A 21966-nucleotide genomic window follows, 5' to 3' on the forward strand; every position below is an offset into this window, starting at 1 on the left:
ACCTGGGGCCGGAGAGAGCTCGCCCGAGGGTCAGCGAACAACCACTCGCGGTGGCAGTGGTTCAGGTGGTTCATGGCTGGAAAGAGTATCTGCAGGGACTTCCCCGGCAGTCCAGGGGTTAGGACTCCGCGCTCCCACTGCAGGGGATGAGGGTTCGATCCCTGGTCGGGCAGCTAAGATCTCACATGCCGTGGGGCATGGCCAAAAATTAAAAACAAAAATCTTCTGGCTGAGTCCGATCATACCCAGGTAGAAAAGACTCCTTGGAAACCTACCGGTCACCCTTTGAGATGAATTAATCATAAAGACACTATTTAAAACATTGAAGGAGTAATTTACTGAAAATGGACTCAGTGTTGTTACCCTAGGACGTGCCAGAGCCAAATTATGTGTGACAACGATCAAAGACCAATTTTCCCCCAAATCGACATGTTCATTTCTTTACAAAAGCCTCAGTAAGTAGGGATTGTAATTTGAGCCCTTGGTTGTAGATCTTGTTTGGGAGGGTGGCCGTGGGAAATTGGTGGAGAAGGATCCAGTAGCCAGATGGCAATTGGCTTTGAATTCAGGCAAGCAGCATCTCCAACGGTTCATTTTAAGGGTGACATTAAAGATTGTATTCTGATCCTATTAAACATTAAAGAGGTCAGTTTTCAAAGAAGCACAGCAAGTCTGCCAGAATCCACACCCAGAGCCCCTTTCTGCACTCATCCCACATTTCTTGGAGCTTCTGTTCAAAGCCTGGAGTTTCAGATGTCCAGAAAGCTTTACTGACCCTCCTCAGCACAGGGTTTGAAAGGCCAGTAATTACACTTTCCAGGAGCCAGGAAGCACACCCAGCAGGCAATGCAGATAGATAAATAGTGCGGGAGACCTCCCCAGCTGTGACTCTGGAACTAATCAGCTAACAAGGCATGTAATTAGATTAACACATGTGATCTTAGAGCTGATGATGTGCTTTTTAGGACAGTGGAAATAAAGGAGCTGAAAAGAAAGCATTCCACTGAGGAGTTCCAAATTATTATCCCTTCGGAAATATTCAGGGCACTTGAAATAATAGAGCAGAGAACCTTCTCTAGTGGCCATGCCAGCAAGTATGGGCCCTGACAGGTGGTCAGTAACAGGCTGGGGGTAGGGCACTGCTGAGCAGAGAGGGTACCTCATTCATCACTTAGTTCTTGCTGTGTTACCTGGGACCGATGCTGCTTTATGATTTCTCTCTGTTGTGGAAAGGATTTCTTTTTCCCTCCTTTGCATAGCATAGTGAGACGTTCCCACATTACTTTCTTGGCATGTATAGTGACCGGGCCTGCCCTAACCTAATAGGCCAATTATTTCTGGAAGGACCTCCTGTAGCTTCCCTCTTTTTCCTTCAGTTTACTTGGAGAGAAAGAAATCGCACATTTGAGGTTTGCCAAGCTCCCTCCCTCTCCCCAGGTACAGACTTCTGTCATGCAGAGTCCCTACCCCCTCCACTCTGGAGTCATACCCCTCACCTCTGACCACTGGGACCCCAATAAAGCAGATTTTACCTCCGACCCTCCCCTCATTCCTTACTTCTCATTCATTCTTTCACCTCTGTCTGAGGTAATGCTACCCTGTTGGTCCACAAATGCTAAATTTGTGCAGTTTCTGGGGTGAAATCTCTGAGGCCACCAACATTGTTTCTCACTTGAGCTCCTGACAGCTTGCTAATTAATATGATTTTGGTCGTTGCAGCCTGTGTTGAAGTTGGACCACTTTCCCAGAGGTGGGAGGTCAGACACTCATCCACAAAACCAAGTAAATTACTTGTATGTGAGGGGGAAGACCCTCAGATACATCAGGAGTATCTTCCTGTGGTTGGGCATCTAGCTTTGCGGGCTGTGGGGTTTTTTTGTTTTTTTGTTTTTTTCTTTTTTGCGGTACGCAGGCCTCTCACTGTTGTGGCCTCTCCCATTGCGGAGCACAGGCTCCGGACGCGCAGGCTCAGTGGCCATGGCTCATGGGCCCAGCTGCTCCGCAGCATGTGGGATCTTCCCAGACTGGGGCACAAACCTGTGTCCCCTGCGTTGGCAGGCGGACTCTCAACCATTGTGCCACCAGGGAAGCCCAGGGCTGTGGGCTTTTAAGAGCACTTCCTGGCCTCATGAACAGGGGTGCTTGGATTCCTGATAGAAAAGTTATGTAATTAAGATACCTCAAGTAAAACACATGCTTAGAGCTCTTTGCCTATCACCATGAGGAGATGCCAGCTCTGTTCCGAAAGCTGGGAAAAGAAAGAGCCAGCGCTGTTTTCCATCAGGCGGAATACAGGCTTATCTGGAAGAGTGTCGCTTTCTGCTTGTAGATGCCACAACTATCTCTTTGCCCACAGAGCCACGGGAGCTTACCTTTGAAACATTAGCTGTTCACCCTCGTAATTGCTCCATCCTTTAATTTAATGAAAACCCATTAAACCGAAACAATAATTAAAATGAGACATCATCTCTGTAGGAGGTTTGCATATTAAAATCACTGCATTTCAATGCCGGCAGATTTTTATTCTTGAACAGTGTTTGAAGCAACATGTAAAAATGATTTATAATGAATAATCATAAACTAGAGAGCTTGGTGGTTGAACATGATGCCTCACTGTTTACTATTGAATTTGAGTATATGTGGCAAGGTCAAGGCCAGTACAGCATTGAAAATGTCTCTCTTAAGCCTGAGAATTAGGCCTGTGCACAAAAGGGAAGTAATTATAATTAGGTTAGCCCACAGCTCCAAACTTTTCAAACAGGCTAGTGAGTGCACGCTCAATATATGGGGCGGTTTAGGGTTTTGGAGGAATGAGGCCCCTTAGGGGAGACCTGGTATTGGAGTGGAGTGGAGAAGTTTAAAGATTCTTCCTTGTCTGGGGATTAGGGAAGTTGTACAGAAATATACAGAAAGAGCTGGGTAGTTGGAGTCAGAAGACTCATCTCTACTTGCTGGAGGTAGGATCTTGGGTGAGTCACTTAACTTGTACACACCAGAGATTCCTTATCTTTAAAGGGAGGTTATTAATGCCTACCTAATGGGTTATTATGAATATGAAATGTGGTCATGTGTGAACCCATTGGCAAATGTTAAAGCTCAGACTTCCAGTGTGTAGATTTCTGAGCCACCTTTGCAAAGCGTCTCAGAAATGCTGTCCTAAAGAGAGGCCAGGGAAGGGGAAATACTTCTGGAGCACAAGCTATATGGTAGGCACACTCCATGTATTCATCACTCCTTACTGAGCCCTGCCATGTGGGTGGTATTACCACTGTGTTTACACATGGGGCAACTCAAGGATGAAGGAAGGAAGCTGAGTTACCCAACCTCTCACAGAGGCTACATGGTGGAGCTGGCATTCAAACACCAGTTGGGCTGAGATGGGTGAACAGGGCAGAGGCAGTGGTGTGTTGTGGTTGGCAGTACACAGATCTGAGTTTGAAATCCAGTGACGATACTTAGAGAGTTTCTTAACTCTTTGTACCTCGTTTATAAGATGGAGATCACTGGGCTGCTGTGAGGATTAAATTAGGAAGTATATTTAAAGTCCTTAGCTCAACATCTAGCACACAGCAAAAATTCAAAGATGTTTGGATGTCGGTCAGCTGGCTGGACCTAGATTGGAGTAGCTGGGAGCTCAATAGACTCTGCCCACTTTTTAGCTTAAGAGAGAACTGGCCACTCATCATGCCTCCAGCCATGGCTGGCAACCCCTGCTCACTCGCCCGTTGCCCTCCTGCTGGGCCACAGCCATAATCCGCCACAGCCCCAAGGCTCTCCTGGCAGGGTGGTGGCTGGCATAGCTTGGTACACCCCATCCTCCAGGACTCAGGGCCTGCCCCAGCTGTGTTCCAGATAAACAATTGGCCTGTTCTTCCTGTGTGGCAGGCACTGTTTTAAGAGATTAACATGTGTGAATCTCATACTATCTCTATGAGACAGATGCAGTTTTATTCCCATTTTACAAATGAGGAAGCTGAGGCACAGAGAGGTTAATGAGTCCATGGTCACACAACTAGTAAGTGGTAAAGCTGGAATATGAGCCAGTCAGGCTCCAGAGTCTGAGCGCTTAACCGCTACCCCACACTGTCCCTTATCGGGAGGCTCAGGTCTCTGAGAGGGAGCTCTCTGGTCCTGCTCCAGGTTATTCCAGCCATGTGGTGCCTCCTGAGCATACTATTCTTTTGCCTCTGAACTGAACAACTGAACAGTTCCCATTCATTTATGTTTGTGTCTTTATTACTAGATGCTTAGCCCCTGGCAGATAAAAGATGTGTTTTAGTCAGTTTTGTGTCCATAGTGCCTGGTTCAGAAGAGTGCTCGATAAAGGTTTTAAAGGTGAAGAATTAATGAGCTAATGATCGGATGGATGAGTGAGCAGTTCGCAGAGGGCTGGCACCAGGAATGTCCTCACGTCTTTTGTAGCAACCCAGAGAGCATCCTGTGCTGGGAACAATGTTCTTGCCTGTCCTTGACAAACTTCTGTGCAACTTCACCCGCTGTGTGGTGGGCATACCTCTGTGTTCTCAGACTCTTGACCATGAGTGTGGATTAAAATGACATCTGACTTGACTGACAGTTATTACCAAAATACACCTCAGTCCCATCAGCCTGAGCTGTCATGAGCTGAGGGTCTCAGCTTATGAGAAATGCCCCAGCAGGCCATTCTGGGAGCTGACCAGTCCTCTGCTTTAAGGAGGGGAGTGTTATTCCATGGGAAGCCAGGCCTGATTGAGCTTGGCTGGAGGCAGAGGAGGGGGGATCTCACTAATTTAAAGAGACACAATTTCATGATTGAAAGCTGGGTGGTTTATGCTTATTTTCCTCTTTTGTAGGATGCCCTCTTTGCTTCTCCCCTGTTTCTATAACAAAACGGATTGTTTTTTCCTTACAATAATTCTGGAAATAATACGATCTAGAAAATTGAGATGTGTGGAAAGGAGAAAAATGTCACCCAGATTAGCTCCCAATGCTAACATTTTGATTGAAGGCCATCATATCTTTCTGCTATGCATCACTAAACACATTTTTTATATACTTGATAGAACATTGTACATAAAATTGTGTCCCTGTTTGACATTATTGCCTGGGAATTTCCTGTGTTATTCTAATACCTTTGATATTATGTTATCCTACGTAATTTTCCATTGTATACCGTCTAATTTACAACCATTCCCTGGATAGCTTTTTTGCTATGCGATGCAGTCTTCCCTCTCCTCCCTGCCCCAGTTTTAATGAGATATAATTGGCATGTAACATTGTATTAAAGTGTACAGCTTAATGATTTGATATATGTATACTGCAAAATGATTACCTCAGTAAGTTTAGTTAACAGCCATCGCCTCATATAATCGGAATTATTTTCTTGTGATGAGGACTTTTAAGATCTCTTAGCAACTTTTTTTTTTTTTTTTTTTCGGTACGCGGGCCTCTCACTGTTGTGGCCTCTCCCGTTGCGGAGCACAGGCTCTGGGCGCGCAGGCCCAGCGGCCATGGCTCACGGGCCCAGCCGCTCCGCGGCATGTGGGATCTTCCCGGACCGGGGCACGAACCCGTGTCCCCTGCATCGGCAGGCAGACTCTTAACCACTGCGCCATCAGGGAAGTCCCTTAGCAACTTTCAAGTAGCCAATACGGTATTGTTAACTACAGTCACCATGCTCTACCTTACACCCCTAGAACTTATTCATCTTATAACTGCAAGTTTGTAGCTTATACAATGCAGTCTTTTTATTAAAAAAATCTTTATCAGCCTTTTTGTTGTTGTTGTTCTCCTGTCCTGTGATTCAGATAGAGCTGGCATCCATGCTTTACCCCTATCTTTATTATGAGGCATCCAACTGAGATGGGGTTGGAGGGATGAGGGTTAGGGGGGAGACTTGACCACTGGTAGGTTATGGTGCCAGTGTAGGGGGACAGCCTGAAGAGAAGGAGTGATCACAGTTTGCTAACTTCTTGGTGACAAGGAGATGCATTGATATTCCTTACCAGTATTTTAAAATATTTATAAGAAGAGCTTAGCTCCTCCACCATGATGATGTAGTTAGTAAAATTATGGGGCAACCTGAATCTCTTTTTTGAGTCATATAGTAATTATAAAAATGATTAATACCATGTGTCACAGGGTTCCTTGGGTTTAGTCCCCAAATAGAGGAGTTAGGGATGCTTAGCCGGCTTTACCCTTAGGTGACTCATTATGTTAATGTACTTTTTCTCAGCAGGTTGGGGTTATAGTTGAGTGTCTTTGGTAAACCTCCTCCGTTGTGTTCCAGGCTTTGGAATCAAGAAATATTATTAATGCAGCAAACATTTTTTGAGGTTCTACCATGTGCCAGGCAACATGCTGAGTGTGAGTATCTATTGATAAACCATTCCCCATGGAATGTAGTCCAGTAGGCATGATAGCCATTAATGAAGGGATGACACACAATAAAATGATTAGACACATAAAGACTTGATATTTACAAGAAGTACAGTGAAGACAACATAGGGAATTCGAGCTGGTCTGGGATGGTCAGGGAAAGCTGGCCTGAAGGCGTAACGATGAAGCTGGTGTCCACAGAAGAGAGAAAGAAGAGAGGTCAGTGAAGATGAGAATATACCAAGGGGGGAAGGAACATGGCCCTGGGAAGAAGAGGCAGGAGGCTTGTGTGGCTGGAGCGCAGGATGAAGCAGGTGGGAGAGAGGAAAGACAGGCGAATGAAAACATAAGCAGGAGTGCCAGGCGAACGCTATGGAGTGTGCTGATCAACTCTGCTGGGGCGAGACTCAATTTTATCTCCAGTCATATGTTGTGTGACTTTGGGCAAGCCATAAAACTTCTCTGTGTCTCCGTTTCTTTACCTGTAAAATGGGGGATTGTTATTTAGCTCAGGGGCTGTACAAATAGATTGTTCATAAATATTTCCCGAGTGAATACAGTGTCAGGCGCTGAGTGTATGATGATTTGTCCCTTTTCCACAGGCACCAAGCCCTGAGGTTCTACATTTTGGCAAACAGTAGACATAGCACAGTGAAGAGTGTAGCATATGGGACCAGCCTGCCAGGTTGGGATCTCAGAACCATGGACTCTTAGCCCAGTGTCTTTTAGAAAATCATTTAAATTCTGTAAACCTTAGTTTTCTCATACGTAAAGTAGGAAAAATAATAATGGCTACTCCTAAGATTATTGTAATTAGATGATATGCGCAAAGCAGTTAACCCTGCACTTGGCACCATCGTAAGCCATACACGTGTTTGCTTTTTATCATTCAGGCTCCTGGAGCTAATGGAGGTTTAATGGGATACTATTGTGAACTTGTTCATGGAGATAGAAATCCCTTACACATTAAGTGGGAGTCTTCTGGTGTCCCTACTACTTTCTGCTTGTGATTTCTGCTGCTTTGAAAGTGCTTGGATCAATAACATCTGAAGTTCTCAAGGAAGGGCCCCAGGACCTAATAGTGGGACATGTGCCACTCTCCACACAGTAGGAATTGCCCTGTGGACAGTTGGCAGTTCTGAAATGGCAAATTTCCTCTCTACTTAGAAATGAAAAGCCAACTGTCATTTCAAATTAGCAAGTGTTGCTTTATCTTTCGGGGCCAATCTTAACCACAAGCTTATGTAGGACTCAGGCTAGAAGGAGGTGCTATGTCTATATCGAGGCTCTGCCACGTGTCGAGGTTCTCAGTGTACACATGCTGTGATTACGGAGACGTCGCCTGGATTCACCATCACTCAAGACTGAGGCAAGCTGCCCTGGTGTGTTTGTTTTGTCCTGTCTCTGGCTGCTGCTGTTTTTGCTCTCTCAACTCACCGATCAGTGGAGAGTTCCCTCCGATGTTAGGTTGAGTAGATGCTTTCCTGCTGGACTTTGAGTGAGAGAGGCTTGCAGAGAAAGAAAAAAATGCCAGGATAATGGAAAACACCTGGGTGTTCATAGCCTCACAGCGATCCTGCAAGGAATGCCTTCTTCTCTCTATTTCTCCTGTCTAGTAAATGCTTATTCATCCTTTTTGACTCAGGCTCAAAGTTACGTCCTGTACGATGTCATCCCCAGCCTCCCCGGGTCCCTTCCTTCCTCCTTTTATGCATTGCCCTACTGTTTTCACCAAGTGACTGTCTTGCTTATGTAGCTGTCCTGGATGCCAGAAACAGTTTTTACCTTTTTGCCAATACCTGGCACAGCGTTAACACAGGTATATGTTTGTTGACATTGAAAATCACCACCCTCCTCATCCTGTAAGTCAGGGAAAATGGAAATGAAGTTTCTTCTACATTAGGCAGAGAAGAGCTTGTGAACACCCTCGTTTAATTTCTCTCCTTCTCCATTCTTCAGCCTCCTCCCTTCACCTAACACGTTTTTACTGATGCTTCCTCATCACATTAGCATTTTTAGTGTTTCTTGAAAATTGACTAGGTAGAGCTATTTCATCCTAGTGGGGAAAGAAAGGAAATAAGGTAAGGGACATGAAACAAGATTATGGTAAGTGATACAAGGAAATAATTGATCACAATACATATACTATGATAAGTGGTATGAAGGAAGTCACCAAAGTGGCATTTTAGACATTAATGGGGGCCCTGTTGGAGGGAGTGACCAGGAGGTTGCATTTGCAGTGAGAACTGGAGGAGAAGGGAGAGGTAGGCAAGAGGCAATTTGTATGTGACCGTGCAGGCCATGCGGAAGAGCCTGATTTTATCCTGGGAGCGATGGGAAGCCACTGGACGGTTTTAGGCAAGAGATGGAAATGATCCTGATTTCTGCCTCAAGAAGGGCACTTGGGCTGCTGTATGGAGGATGGAGAAGGGAAGGTAACACGGAGACCAGTGAGGATGCAGTTGGAGAGATGATGGCAGCTTGGACAAGAGTTTGAAGAGTAGAGATGGGAAGAAATGGACAGATGCCAGACATGGGAGCCCTCGTGACATGCTCTCGGATTGAATACGGAGTGTGTAGGATAAGAAAAAATTGAGGACAATTTCTAGTTTTTTGGCCTGAGGAAGTGGGTGGTTCCATTTACTAAGACTGGGGACTCTAGGAGATAAGAGAGGGTTGGGGGAGAGAACAAGAGCTCAGTGGGCGAATACAACTTGGTGTTAGATATTCAGATACTGAATATGGAGATATTCAGAAGGATACTGCATATATGAGTCTGTTACTTAAGGGAGAGGTTGAGGTTGCCGATATAAGTTTGGGGGTCATTGGCCATCTGGCTTGATGATATTCCCCCAGGGAGAATTGAATGAGAGGTGAGGATACCCATAACTGATCTGATATTCTTAACTCCCCTAGTAGGCATTGCTGATCAGTCATGGCCCTCTTTGCATTGGGCCTAAGCTTCGGAATCCTCTAATGAGCTCCCTGGGCAGCCACCAACAATCAGTTGATTTCTAATTGATGGGTAAAGTAGGAAGTAGCAAAAAGGAAAAAAAATGGTAAACAACAAAGTTAATCTCAAGAACCAAGTGTTTTTTTCCTGGCACTAAATTCTAGGTGAAATATATTATGAGGCTCTTTGCCCAGTAGTAGTAATAATAAAAATTAACAAAAATTGCCTAGTGATCTCTAGTTTACAAAGTGATCTGTTCATACATTTAATTGGTTTTGAATATCATCCTGGAGAGTCTTCAGCTAGGATTCTGTAGAAGGCATAAAAGCATTCCCTAAACGGCTGTCTCTTATCTCAGCCCTGGACAAAAGCTGACAGCATGCCACTTAGTAGTAAAGTAGTGAAAGCCTTTCTTTGGGCAGAAAGGCAAATGTCATTGAGGTAGGTTTTCTGTGGGTACAGTGTTCTTGGGTTGGGTCCCTCCTTGGAAGAGGACCAACCTTGCTTCCCACTGTCCGTAGCCTAGACTTGAACAGCTGGAAGACTGGTGTTCTGTGCTGCAAACTTGAAATAGCAATGTATAGAATTATAGGAGATAAAGCTGGGGAGGCCCTGAGAAATCACCTAGTCCAACCCCCTCATTTTGCAGATGAGAAGACTGAGGCCTGAGGTCAAGAATTCAAGGATTTCTTTTTGTTAAAAACTACTCTTCAGGATGAGGTTCTTCAAGGTCTGAACACAAGTCTGTGATGTTGCTTGGGCCATGCAGCCTTTACAGTTCTGTGTTTTTCTTTAAAAAGAAATTTTAATACAATTTTAAAGGTTACTTTCCATTTACAGTTATTACAAAATATTGTCTCTAGTCTCTGTGTCGTACAATACATCCTTGAGCCCGCCTTACGCTCGGTAGCTTGTACCTCCCCCTGCCCCACCCCTATGTACTCCCCACTTGTAACCACTAGTTCTCTGTATCTGTGAGTCTGCTTCTTTTTGGTTATATTCACTAGTTTGTTGTTTTTTCTGGATTCCACACATAAGTGATATCATACAATATTTATCTTTGTCTGACTTATTTTAATTTAGCATAATGCCCTGCAAGTCCGTCTATGTTGCTGCAAATGGCATTATTTCATTCTTTTTTATGGCTGAGTAGGATTCCATGGTATATATATACCGCAGCTTCTTTATCCATTCATCTGTTAATGGACACTTAGGTTGTTTCTGTATCTTGACTATTGTAAATAATGCAGTTCTATGTTTTTCAAAGCTTCCTCGGGCAGTCCTGGAGAAATACCCAAGTAGTTACCATACCGTCAGAGGACGTGGTCAGGGCATGAGAGAAGGCCACCAAACACGTCTTTGGTGCTCATTTGTCATCCTCTGAATAGTTTTCTCTAATTCAGCTCCCTTCGTGCCCACTTTCTGCTGCCAGAAAATATAGTGTAAAATAGTGATGTAATGCCCAGTTTATCATGACAAGGGTGAGCCTGAAATGAGGGATGTCTCTCGTTACGCGGATGTTGTAGAAAGAAAGATTTCTGTCCAGTAGCAGGATTAGCTGGACTCGCACACCTCTAGGCCTGCTGAATTGGCCTCAACTTTAATAAACATTTCATGAGGACAGTCATCCACTGCATGTTTACAGAGGAATTCCAGGCACGCTGATGGATCATGAGCATGCCTTGTATTTATCCTTTAAGCAAAAGCAGAGTTGTCTGGCATTATTAGCTCTAGTAAATCTCTTCTGGGTACAAGGCAAAGACAGATTTCCCTAGATGCATTGTGGAGAGAAAGAAGCTGAGGCCATGGGAAAAGGGAAATTAGAGACTGCTGAGTGGCACTGGATCCTATTAGACTCAGGATTCTCTGAATTTTGGACCCCATTTATCAGACTGCCTCTCACCTTATTTTCAGCAGCTTCATCTGTTTGCAGCTGGCCAAATTGCTCTGTGTCCCATCACAATGCCTGTCAGAAAACCACCGGCTGGCCAATTGTGAACTTGTCAAAGTGACAAGGAGGCACGATGGCTGAGACGGCATTTCCAGGCTTTGCCTTGAATGCGTGCAGCCGTGTGGAGTGGTAGGTGGTGCCTGAAAATGGAAAACTACTGACAAGAGGGGAAAAGGGAGAACGTACCATGGATCCTCTGGACAAGGCATTTTTAACTGTGCATCTTTTCTCCTTTTCCTTCTCATATTCCCTCTCCTCTTTTCCCATCTGTATTTCTTCTTTCCTTCCTCTTCTCCTCCTCCATTTCCTCTTCTTTCTCCCTTCTGTTTCTCCTGCTCTTCTTTCTTGACTCCTAGATATAGAAAGAGAGATCCACGCAGCCCCTCATGTGAGTGAGAAATTAATTCAGCTGTTCCGGAATAAGAGCGAATTCACCTTTCTGGCCACTGTACAGCAGAAGCCATCCAGTTCAGGAGTGATACTGTCCATTCGAGAACTGGAACGCAGGTAAGAAAGAGATTTCTACTTCTCAAAAATCTACCTGGCATTCATGGGCTATACAAAATGCCTTGGAATTTAGAGGGTGGAGCTCCAGGAAAATGTTCAGCTTGCTGAAGCCTTGTGACTGTTGAACACATTCATGGACTTACTTTGCCTTAAGATGTCTTTCTCACCTATTTTCTATCTCCTGGTAGACTTTGCTCATATAAAACCACACGCTATCCACCAGATTTAGGCCATCAAGCAAGTTATATTTGCCAACAACCTCCAATAAGCCTTCATTGTGTTTATTTTATGCAGGAACTGTGTTTGACGCTGGGAATATTAAGGTGAATAATACAGAATGTTTATTCTAAGGATCACATCACACAAGCTAGTAGGGAATATGGACAAATGAATGTCACGAAGAATTGTAGATGCAGTGCTGGAAGCTTGTGTTTAGGGAATAGAGGTAGTAGGCAATTCTGCTAAGCTTTGTAGTAAAGCCAAGAAAGGGTTCAGAAAAGATGACTGTATTAGGAAATCAGGTGAATAGATGTTTGACAGGCTGAATGGGAAGGAGTAAGGAATAGGAAGAACAATGTTCAAGGAAGAGGTTGTGAGGATTTGGGGAAGGAACAGGTAAGTGGGTAAGTTGATGACACATGAAGTGTGTGGGGCAGGGGCTGAGGTGTTTGAGGCAGGCAGAGATAGGTGGTATTACAGAGGCAGGCGGAAACCAGATCATTCCAAAGCTCTGATGCTGTGTTGCAAAACTTGGACTCAAGTCCCCGTAGATGATGGGAAACTACATAATGGTTTTAAGTTTGAGAAAGATCTCTCTATGTGGGAGTTCAAAGTAATGATTATGAGATGATCTAAGACAAGGGTATAAGGTCCTTGCTGGGATATGCTGGTGAGCTGTGGCAAAGCAGAGGGTGAGGGGAAAGATTGTGTCCACGAACCTCCATTCCCTGAGAGCCCCTCTGGTGGCCCCTGTAAGTGTGCTGGAAGCCTTCTCCCCAGACCAAAGCTCCTGGACAAGCAAACAGATCTCTTTCTCAGAGAGACTCGCGGTATTTCAGTCTGCTGTCCGTGTAGTGCCCTGGGGGTGATAGCCTGCCAAGGACTGTCTCTTCGACTGTTTCGGTCCCATGGGACCCAGGAGCTGGGCTCCAGAGCCAGGCAATCAAGGGTGTCCCTTGGGTGGCAGCTGTAAAAACCGGGGCACCGGATGGTATAAAAGCTCCCTTCTGAGAGAGATCCTCTGGAGTTTGCAGAGGGAGAACGTCAAGATGGCATGGCTGCCAGTGTTCCTTCTGGAGAGTGTTCCAGCACGTTCCTGGCTGTGTGTGTTAGATTAGATGCCTGCCCCTCAGGCCAATGCTTTATTATAAGCAAATGAGCTTCTTTCCCTTGAAGTCTGGGCACCAGAGGCTTCCTCTGATCTGGGCCCCGAGCTGGGTGAGTCCCAGTGTGTGAGCTCTTTTCTCAGGTCATTACAGCATTGTGGGTCTTGTGGACACGAGCCCTTTGGTTTTTGCAGCTAGACGTTGTGGAGGATTGTCTCTTAGGTGCAGGTGTTAAGAGTTGGGGTGCCTGATGTGGGGTTCAAACTCTTTGCTCCTTAAGCAGAAGCTCTGGGTTTTAAGTTCCCTACTGGCTCTGGGTCCCTGAACTGGGGCTGGGGTTTACAGTGAGATTATATCTCACCTTATCCTATCTGCTTCGATGCAGGTTTTTTTTTTTTTCCCCCTCATTTGCCCCATGTGCTCAGCCAGCCTTTAGGTTTTTTCCAGAGGAAAATGTTCCATAGGTAGCTGTAGACTTAGTGTGGAGGGCGAGGTTCACTCAGGATCTACCTTTATCACCATCCTGAACTGGAACCTCCCAGCCAATTTTATTTTTATTTATTTATTTTTGGCTGCGTTGGGTCTTTGTTGCTGCGCGCGGGCTTTTCTCTAGTTGCAGCGAGCAGGGGCTACTCTTTATTGCGGTGCGCAGGCTTCTCATTGTGGTGGCTTCTCTTGTTGTGGAGCACGGGCTCTAAGTGCACGGGCTTCAGTAGTTGCGGCACGTGGGCTCAGTAGTTGCGGCACGCAGGTTCAGTAGTTGTGGTGCACGGGCTTAGTTGCTCTGTGACATGTGGGATCTTCCTGGGCCAGGTATCGAACCCGTGTTCCTTCATTGGCAGGCAGATTCTTAACCACTGCACCACCAGGGGAGTCTCCCAGCCAATTTTAATTGACTACCAATTTTATATTAACCCATTGAAAATACTTATGAAGCACCTCCTCTGTTCTAAGTGCTATGCCAGTTTTTGTGGGAAAGTGAAAGAAACAAAATCTAACAGTTTGACAATGTGGGAAGCAAGGCATGACCACATAAAATAAAGAATAAAAAAGAGCTATTAATAGAGAAGTAATAGACTGGAGTTACTAGGCAGTGTGTAGCTAAATTCAAAATTATGTGGCTCCCCAAACTTAACCCCTGTACCCCTCCCTCCCCCCCCAGGGGTGGACAGCAGTGGCAGAACACTGGCCCCCCCCCCAAGCCCACAGAACAGTCACTGCCTAAGCAGAGGGTGGCAACTGGGGAAAGACAGGTGGACCCTGGGCACCAGGAGCAACCAAGCCAGTGGCTGAGAACTGGTCCCAGGGAGGTGGTAGGTGGTGGGAGGGAGCTGCACATGAATGGAGGCTCCAAGGGCCCAGTCATGCTCCACTGTCCCATCGGACTTCACTGACAAAACACAAAGTGAAAGGTAAAATTACTGAGAATTTCAAGATGGTGACTGCAGAGCATTAAACCCCAAGTGTGGGTCCCTCCTGAGGGCAGGATCCTGTGCAGATGCACTGGTCACATGCCCATGAAGCCAGCCCTACCTTGACCTTGCAGCAGACACGGTGGTGCTCTCCCCTGACCCCCTCACATCTCTTGTGTAGGTTCTGTGTGCCCTTCATCTGGCTTCTATGGGCTTTGCTTCTGAAGGTTGGCACCTTACAACTTGCCTCAGAGCACTGACCCTCAGCCTCTATAGCCCCTTCACCCTACTATACTGAGAGCGGAAGTGTCTAGGAGTTCATTTCCTCCCCAGGCAGCCTGGAGTCAATGATTGACTCATGAGTGTGGGAGTATGGAAGCCTAGTTCCCTGGCCTTTGACGCCCGGAGGCCAGTCAGGCTCTGAGGCTTCATTCATCCCCCAGAGCAACCAGGGATCAGGCTGAGGCTGGGACTTCCCTCCCTCCCTCTCTCTCCTGGGAGCACTTCCTTAGGAAATCACTTGCTCTCAAATTCTCGTCAGGGTCAGTACTGGGGAACCAGAGTTCAGATAAACCTTCCCTTTTACTACTTTTTGATATATCAACCCAGATAGGTAAACTGAGGCAAAAATGATATAAAGGTGTTAAGTTCAGAGTTGAGTACATTAAATTGGTGGTTAAGGAAGACCACGTAGAAGGGAGACTCCTGAACAGGTAGACTTCTGCAGGCAAGAGAAAGAGAAGGGTATAGAAGCAGGGAGAACAGTGTGGGCAGTCACACAGGGAAGAAATTAAGGAAATGCATTTTTTTTTTTTTTGGTTGTGGGGAGAGGTGCAGAGAACAGACCATTGGCTGGAGCAAAGGGTCTTTCCATGTACATTTTCAACAGAGGTGAGGATCAACAGTTCTGGCTCTTTCCAGTGGTTAAGTTTGCCCTCAGCCTCCAAGGGATGTGATGGACCCTGACCCTGCTGTGGGGATGCAGTCAGCACAGTGAGCTGGTTGTTTCTGGGCCAGCCTGGCAAAAGCGAGCTGGCATATGTGTTGGTGAGCAGGCATGGGTTAGGGTCCACATGTTCTGTAGGCTGGGAGAAAGCACAGGTTCTTATTGCCCAAGGGTGGAGATGTCAAGTCAGCCTCAGCTTCACAGGCATAGGAAGGTCATGTCCTTGCCCCACTGCCTTTGTGGGTTGGGTGTGAGGGCCTCCTCAGTATGAGGGCCATACAAATGTCCACGAATAGAGTGTGGGGCATCTTCAAATGCTTCTCAGTGGAAGCAGAGAACTTCCAAAAGCAGGTGAGAAGTGAGTGGAATGGCAACCGATATAGTAGAGCAGTGGTTTCAGCGTCAGACATGATAGAGGCTGGAGTCTGACTTCTAGCTTTGCAGAACCTGCTGTTTAATATCTTGGAAGCTCAATATCCTTATCTGTAAATGGGGATAATAATCTGCTTTGCAGGACGGCCGTGAGGATGAAAAAAGATAGTGCATGTTAAGTGCACAGCTCTTAACAAATATGTATTTCTTCTCTTTGTCTAATCCTAAGTCTTGAAACTATTTTATGGGTTTCTCTTTTGGAATCTAAAAAAAATCTATATCTTACTTTAAGAAACGTTTTGAAAAGCCTTTTGTGTTGCCAGGAGAGTCATCTGAGGCCACCTTCTCTTACTTCCCTGCCAGGATTCTAATAGAACTTGAGGATCATTGAATGGAAATCATCTGACCATTTTTCATTGTAATAGGAAAACCTCAGGTCTTGACTCAAACAAAATAGATATAAAGAAGTAGAAAATAAGTTCCCCTCCACTTCTGAATTCTATGGTGCCTTCCTCCATGTTTGTTTAGTCTAATCAAGGCAAGTTATAAAGGATTAACTCTGAATCTGTAATGTACTTGGCTGTGGGTAGTAAAGATCTGGTTCCATGCTTAAGGAGATTAACATCTAGTTAAGGAGGCTCTCAGCATGCAAAAAGTAGAGGGGAGTATATGTTTAGGAATTAGGCTTTTTATAATACAAAAGATGTTCCCATCTGTAATATGTGAGAATCTTTAGTCATTTTCAGATTTCTTTTTGTTTTCCAGGGTAACGGTGTCTAGAGAAGCAAATTGCCTTTGTAGACATTTGGCATGCACATTTGACCAGGTATAGAAATGATCGGGCTCTTCTTTATTCAATAGCAGAGGATCCAGGGATTTGATAGACTGGATTGATAAACTGGAATCTGTTAAGGATCTGGTAGACTGTTGACTGGGAAGTCAGACACCCAGGTTTTTCTTTTGATTCTCTCCTGTGTGATACTCATTGCACCTCTCACGATCAAGGTGAATTAAATATGCGTTTGCTACAAATAGGATATGATGGGCACTATTAGATTACTAGCGGATTTTGTTTTCACATTTGTTTTTTTAGTATATTCAGAGTTGTGCATTTATCAACACAATCAATTTTACAAGTTTTCATTACTTCTCGAAGAAATCTCCCACCTCTTAGCTATCACTCCCCCATCTCCCCAAGGGTCCCCCAGCCTTAGGCAATCACTAATCTACTTTCTGTCTCTGGATTTGCCTAAGTGGAATCATACAAGGTGGCCCTTTGTAGCTAGCTGGCTTCTTTTATTTAGAATGTTTTCAAAGTTCTTTCGTGTTGGTAGTATATGTCAGTAGTTCATTTCTTTTCTTTTTTTTTGGCCACACGTTGTGGCTTGTGGGATCTTAGTTGCCCAACCAGGGACTGAACCTGCGCCTTTGGCAGTGAGCATGCAGAGTCCTAACCACTGGACTGCCAGGGAATCCCCCAATTGCAGAATAATATTACATTGTTTGGACATACCACCTTTTATTTGTCCATTCATCGATTGATGGGACACTGGAGTTGTTTCCACTTTTTGGCTATTATGAATAATGCTGCTATAAGCTTTCTTGTATAAATTTTTGTGTGGACATATATTTTTATTGGGTATTTAACTAGGAGTAGACTTGCTGAATCAAGTGGTCACTATGTTTAACTGTTTGTGCAGTTGTCAGACTGTTTTTTTCCAAGTGCCTGCACCATTTTACATTCCCACCAGCAGTGTATGAGGGTTCCAAATTCTCTCGATCCTTGTTAAAATCTAGTTACTATCTTTCTTTTTGATTATAGCCACCCTAGTAGGTGTGAAGTGATATTGCACTATGCTTTTTTTTTTTTTTTTTTTTTTTGCTGTACGCGGGCCTCTCACTGCTGTGGCCTCTCCCGTTGCGGAGCACAGGCTCCGGACACACAGGCTCCGCGGCCATGGCTCGCGGGCCCAGCCGCTCCGCGGCATGTGGGATCTTCCGGGATCGGGGCACGAACCCGTGTCCCCTGCATCGGCAGGCGGACTCTCAACCACTGCGCCACCAGGGAAGCCCTGCACTATGCTTTTGATTTAGATTTTCCTGATGGCAAATAATGTTGAGTATCTTTTCATGTGCTTATTGGCTGCTATATATCCTCTTTGGAAAAATGTTTATTCAGATCATTTGTCCATTTTTAATTGGGTTGTATGTCTTTATGATTTGGTAATAGTTATTTTATAGATACAAATCCCTTATCAGATGTGATTTACAGAATTTTTTTCCCCATTCTGTAGATTCTATCACTTTCTTCATGGTGTTCTTTGAGGCACAAAAGTTGTTAAATTTGATGTCCAGTTTTTCTTTTATTGCCTAATCCTGAGACTGAAGATTTATTCCATATGATTTCTTTAAAAAGTTTTATAGGTTTAGTTCTTATATTTAGATCTTTGATATATTTTGAGTCAATTTTTTTTAATATGGTGTGAGATGGGGTCCGACTTCATTTTTTTGCATGTGGATAGCCAGTTGTCCCAGCACCGTTTGCTGAAGACTATAGTCATCATGTAAAGGAAATTTAGTTTTCTTCCTGATTTAAAAGGCCAAAGAATCATGAACAGCTGTTACGTCTTATTAAACACCCCCTTCAGGGTACCTTTTGAGATAATTATGTGTTTTTTCCCTTTCATTTATTAACATTAATTACATTAATAGAATCCATAATGTTGAACTATTTCTGAAATCCTTAAATTTATATTTAGTAATGTTTAGGATTTTTGCATCAATGTTAATAATAGTAATAGTAATAAAAATAGTAATAATAACTAATTACTGGAAGCATTGATAAATGCCAGGCATTGTTCTAAACATTTTACCTTAAACTCATTAAACACTTTTTAACTCATAAGTGAGATACAATAGGTTTTCCTGTGTACGTGACTTAATTCAAGGCTTTTTGAATTTTATGCTTTAGACTCATTTAAATATATAGGCAATACCTCTTTTATAAATGATTCTGATAGAATTAGCCTGAAAATAATGTGGGCTGATAATTTGTGTCTGGGGAGGCTGGGAACTCTTATTACTGAAAATGTTCATTTTCCATCTCTTTATGGTATTGTTCTATTTAATTTTAAGCTCTTCTGTGGACCAATTTACATTTTGTTGAAATCATATATTTCATTTAGATCGCCCCCTTTTTTGGGGCAAATAGTTGGACATTATATTCTTTTTTTTTTTTTAATTTTTTAATTTATTTTTATTTTTTGGCTGTGTTGGGTCTTCGTTTCTGTGCAAGGGCTTTCTCCAGTTGTGGCGAGTGGGGGCCCACTCTTCATCGCGGTGCACGGGCCCCTCACCGTCGCGGCCTCTCTTGTTGCGGAGCACAAGCTCCAGACGCGCAGGCTCAGCAGTTGTGGCTCACGAGCCCAGCCGCTCGGCGGATATGGGATCCTCCCAGACCAGGGCTCGAACCCGCGTCCCCTGCATTGGCAGGCGGACTCTCAACCACTGCGCCACCAGGGAAGCCCGACATTATATTCTTTTTTTTTTTTTTTTTTTTTTTGCAGTATGCGGGCCTCTCACTGTTGTGGCCTCTCCCGTTGCGGAGCACAGGCTCCGGACACACAGGCCCAGCGGCCATGGCTCACGGGCCCAGCCGCTCCGCGGCATGTGGAAACTTCCCAGACCGGGGCACGAACCCATGTCCCCTGCATCGGCAGGCGGACTCTCAACCACTGCGCCACCAGGGAGGCCCGACATTATATTCTTAATAAAATTTTTATATTTGTGATTATATCTTCATTAACTTGTAAATGTGGAATAATGTGTTTCCTTCTTGGTCAAGCTTATCATGGATTGTGTAATTTATTGGCCTTTTTAATGAAGCAGTTCTTAAGTTTTATTGATCAAGTCTACTGTTTTTCACTTTAAATTCATTGATTTCTGCTTCTTACCTCTTTTTAGATCACTTTGGTATTTTTACTAGCTTCTTGGATGTTTAGTTCATTTGTTTTCAGTATTTTCTGTTTACAAGTAAAATCACTGAAGGCTTTGTTTTCTTATGAGTACCACTGAATATAGCCCACAGATACTGCTATATACTGTTTTCCTTTTCTGTACTTTTCTATAATTCTTAATTTCAGTTAACTTCCTCTTTGATCCAAGTTAGAGGAGTATTAAAAATTTCAAAGTGATTAAATTAAAAAATACTTAATGGGTGACTCCTGGTTTTATTGGTAAATGAACATGTAAAATATGTGCTATAAGATATGAGATGGAAAACCTCTCTGGTACCTGTACCTGCTCAATATTTTCATTTTTTGAGGGGGAACATTTTAAAAGGATGGGCAGTTTTTGTGTGTATATAGATATAACTTTATGTGTAACAGTTGTGTTATTCAACTTCTCTGTGTTTTGATTTATGAACTTGAACTATGACATTCTGAGAGAGAGAGATTAATAGCTTCTATTATGATTAGACTTTTGTCATATCCTCCTTGGATAGGTTTAAGGGCTAAGCCTGGAAATGTCATGCATTGCCTGTACTGCATTTTATTGACTAATACTGGGAAATTTGATCTAGCAGTGTGCCAAGGATGAGAAAACCTGGATATTGGAATAACGAGGTAGTCTCTGTTTTGATTGTCTGGGATGTAGTCTGTGCCCAAATACATGAAAGTAAAATGGGTAAGAGACTGCATCATATAGGGGCTTTTTCCAGGTGGTACTCTGAGGTACATAGTATGTACTAAGCAACTATTAAGTGAATAGATTTTCTCCAGCTCTGATTAGGGCTGCTCAGAAATTTCATGGCTGATTTCAAAGGTTCACATGGAATATATTGTGCCAGGAATAGTACTGGCCTGGATGTACTCTATGTGGGAGGCAGCACCGGACAGTGAAAAGGGCAAAGGTGTTGGTATCTGGAGACTGAAACGAATAATTCCTTGGGATTTTTGTATAGGATTAGAGGTATTTGCAAAACATCTACCATAGTTCTTGGCACATAATTTAAAAAACAAAAAGCAATGATGGTGTTGTTAACGTGGAAATTTGATGCTGAGGGGAAAGAGGATATGGAGGAGTGGCCAGAGAAGCAAACAGCCACTTGACTCTAGTTCACTGGTTAAAGAAAAAGAGTATCTATCACCCCAGTCTTCAGGTAGTGTTCAATTTCCAGTCAAAAGTCACCTTTGGGGCTTCCCTGGTGGTGCAGTGGTTGGGAGTCCGCCTGCCGATGCAGGGGACACGGGTTCGTGCCCCAGTCCGGGAAGATCCCACATGCCGCGGAGCGACTGGGCCCGTGAGCCATGGCTGCTGAGCCTGTGTGTCCGGAGCCTGTGCTTCACAACAGGAGAGGCCACAGCAGTGAGAGACCTGTGTACCGCAAAAAAAAAAAAAAAAAAAAAAGTCACCTTTGGTGATGAAGCACAATGGGGAAACCACATTCTGGATCTGAACACTTTCCCTCATGTGCACCACGGGAAGTCATCATCCGCTGCCTTTTCCAAAGCTGTCATCCAGAAAACCTGCATTTACTGTTTTGGAAATCACTGTTTCCAGTTTCTGCTAGGCTTCCAACTATTCTCAGGTAAGGCCATTATTGAATTAATGGCCGAAGAGTTCATTCAGTGGCTGAGTTTCCTTCAGCTAAAGGCAGGCATCTCTCTCCCTCGTGGGGTTCCAGCAGCCAGAGGTGGATCATTTGGGAGGTGATTCCTTAAACCAGGAGCGAATTTCTTGGCATAACAATATCTAGAAACTCCCTAGGTAACTGAGCCAGTTGAGTTTCTATGAATACCTTGAGTGAGTAGATAAAATGAAATGGAAAACTTAAATATAAAGGCAATTGAAAACATACCTGGAGGTAGCAATTGAAATAGACTCTTCCATCTAATGGAATGGGCACTCTGTTATTAATTCTCATCTATATTTCTAATTTGATGGATTTTTATTTTATTTTATTTTATTTTTTTACTGTACCCATAGAGCACGTTGGAGGAGCAACAAAGATGAATCTGTCTCGCTGAGATATCTTAATAGCATTGCAGATTTAATGTTTATTTTTCCTGGTTCAAGTGTGTTAATACGGAGCTTTGTTAAAATGGAAAGCTTAATTAACATAGATTAAATCTAATCAAACT

At 44.0% G+C, this 21966-nt stretch overlaps 1 protein-coding gene across 3 annotated transcripts in view; it reads left to right on the plus strand.

The window, feature by feature from the left end:
• Positions 1–21966, plus strand: part of NELL1 (neural EGFL like 1) — a gene marked incomplete at both ends in the record, with an annotated part of 913276 nt that overhangs the window by 68777 nt on the left and 822533 nt on the right. For all 3 annotated transcript variants that reach the window (XM_082626303.1, XM_082626304.1, XM_082626305.1), the window contains one exon: positions 11618–11768. In XM_082626303.1, coding sequence (XP_082482429.1) covers positions 11618–11768 — 151 coding nt within the window. The remainder of the gene's footprint in view (positions 1–11617; positions 11769–21966) is intronic.

The sequence above is a fragment of the Mesoplodon mirus genome (assembly GCF_964341445.2).
Source record: "Mesoplodon mirus genome assembly, chromosome: 7".
Lineage (NCBI taxonomy): Eukaryota > Metazoa > Chordata > Mammalia > Artiodactyla > Ziphiidae > Mesoplodon > Mesoplodon mirus.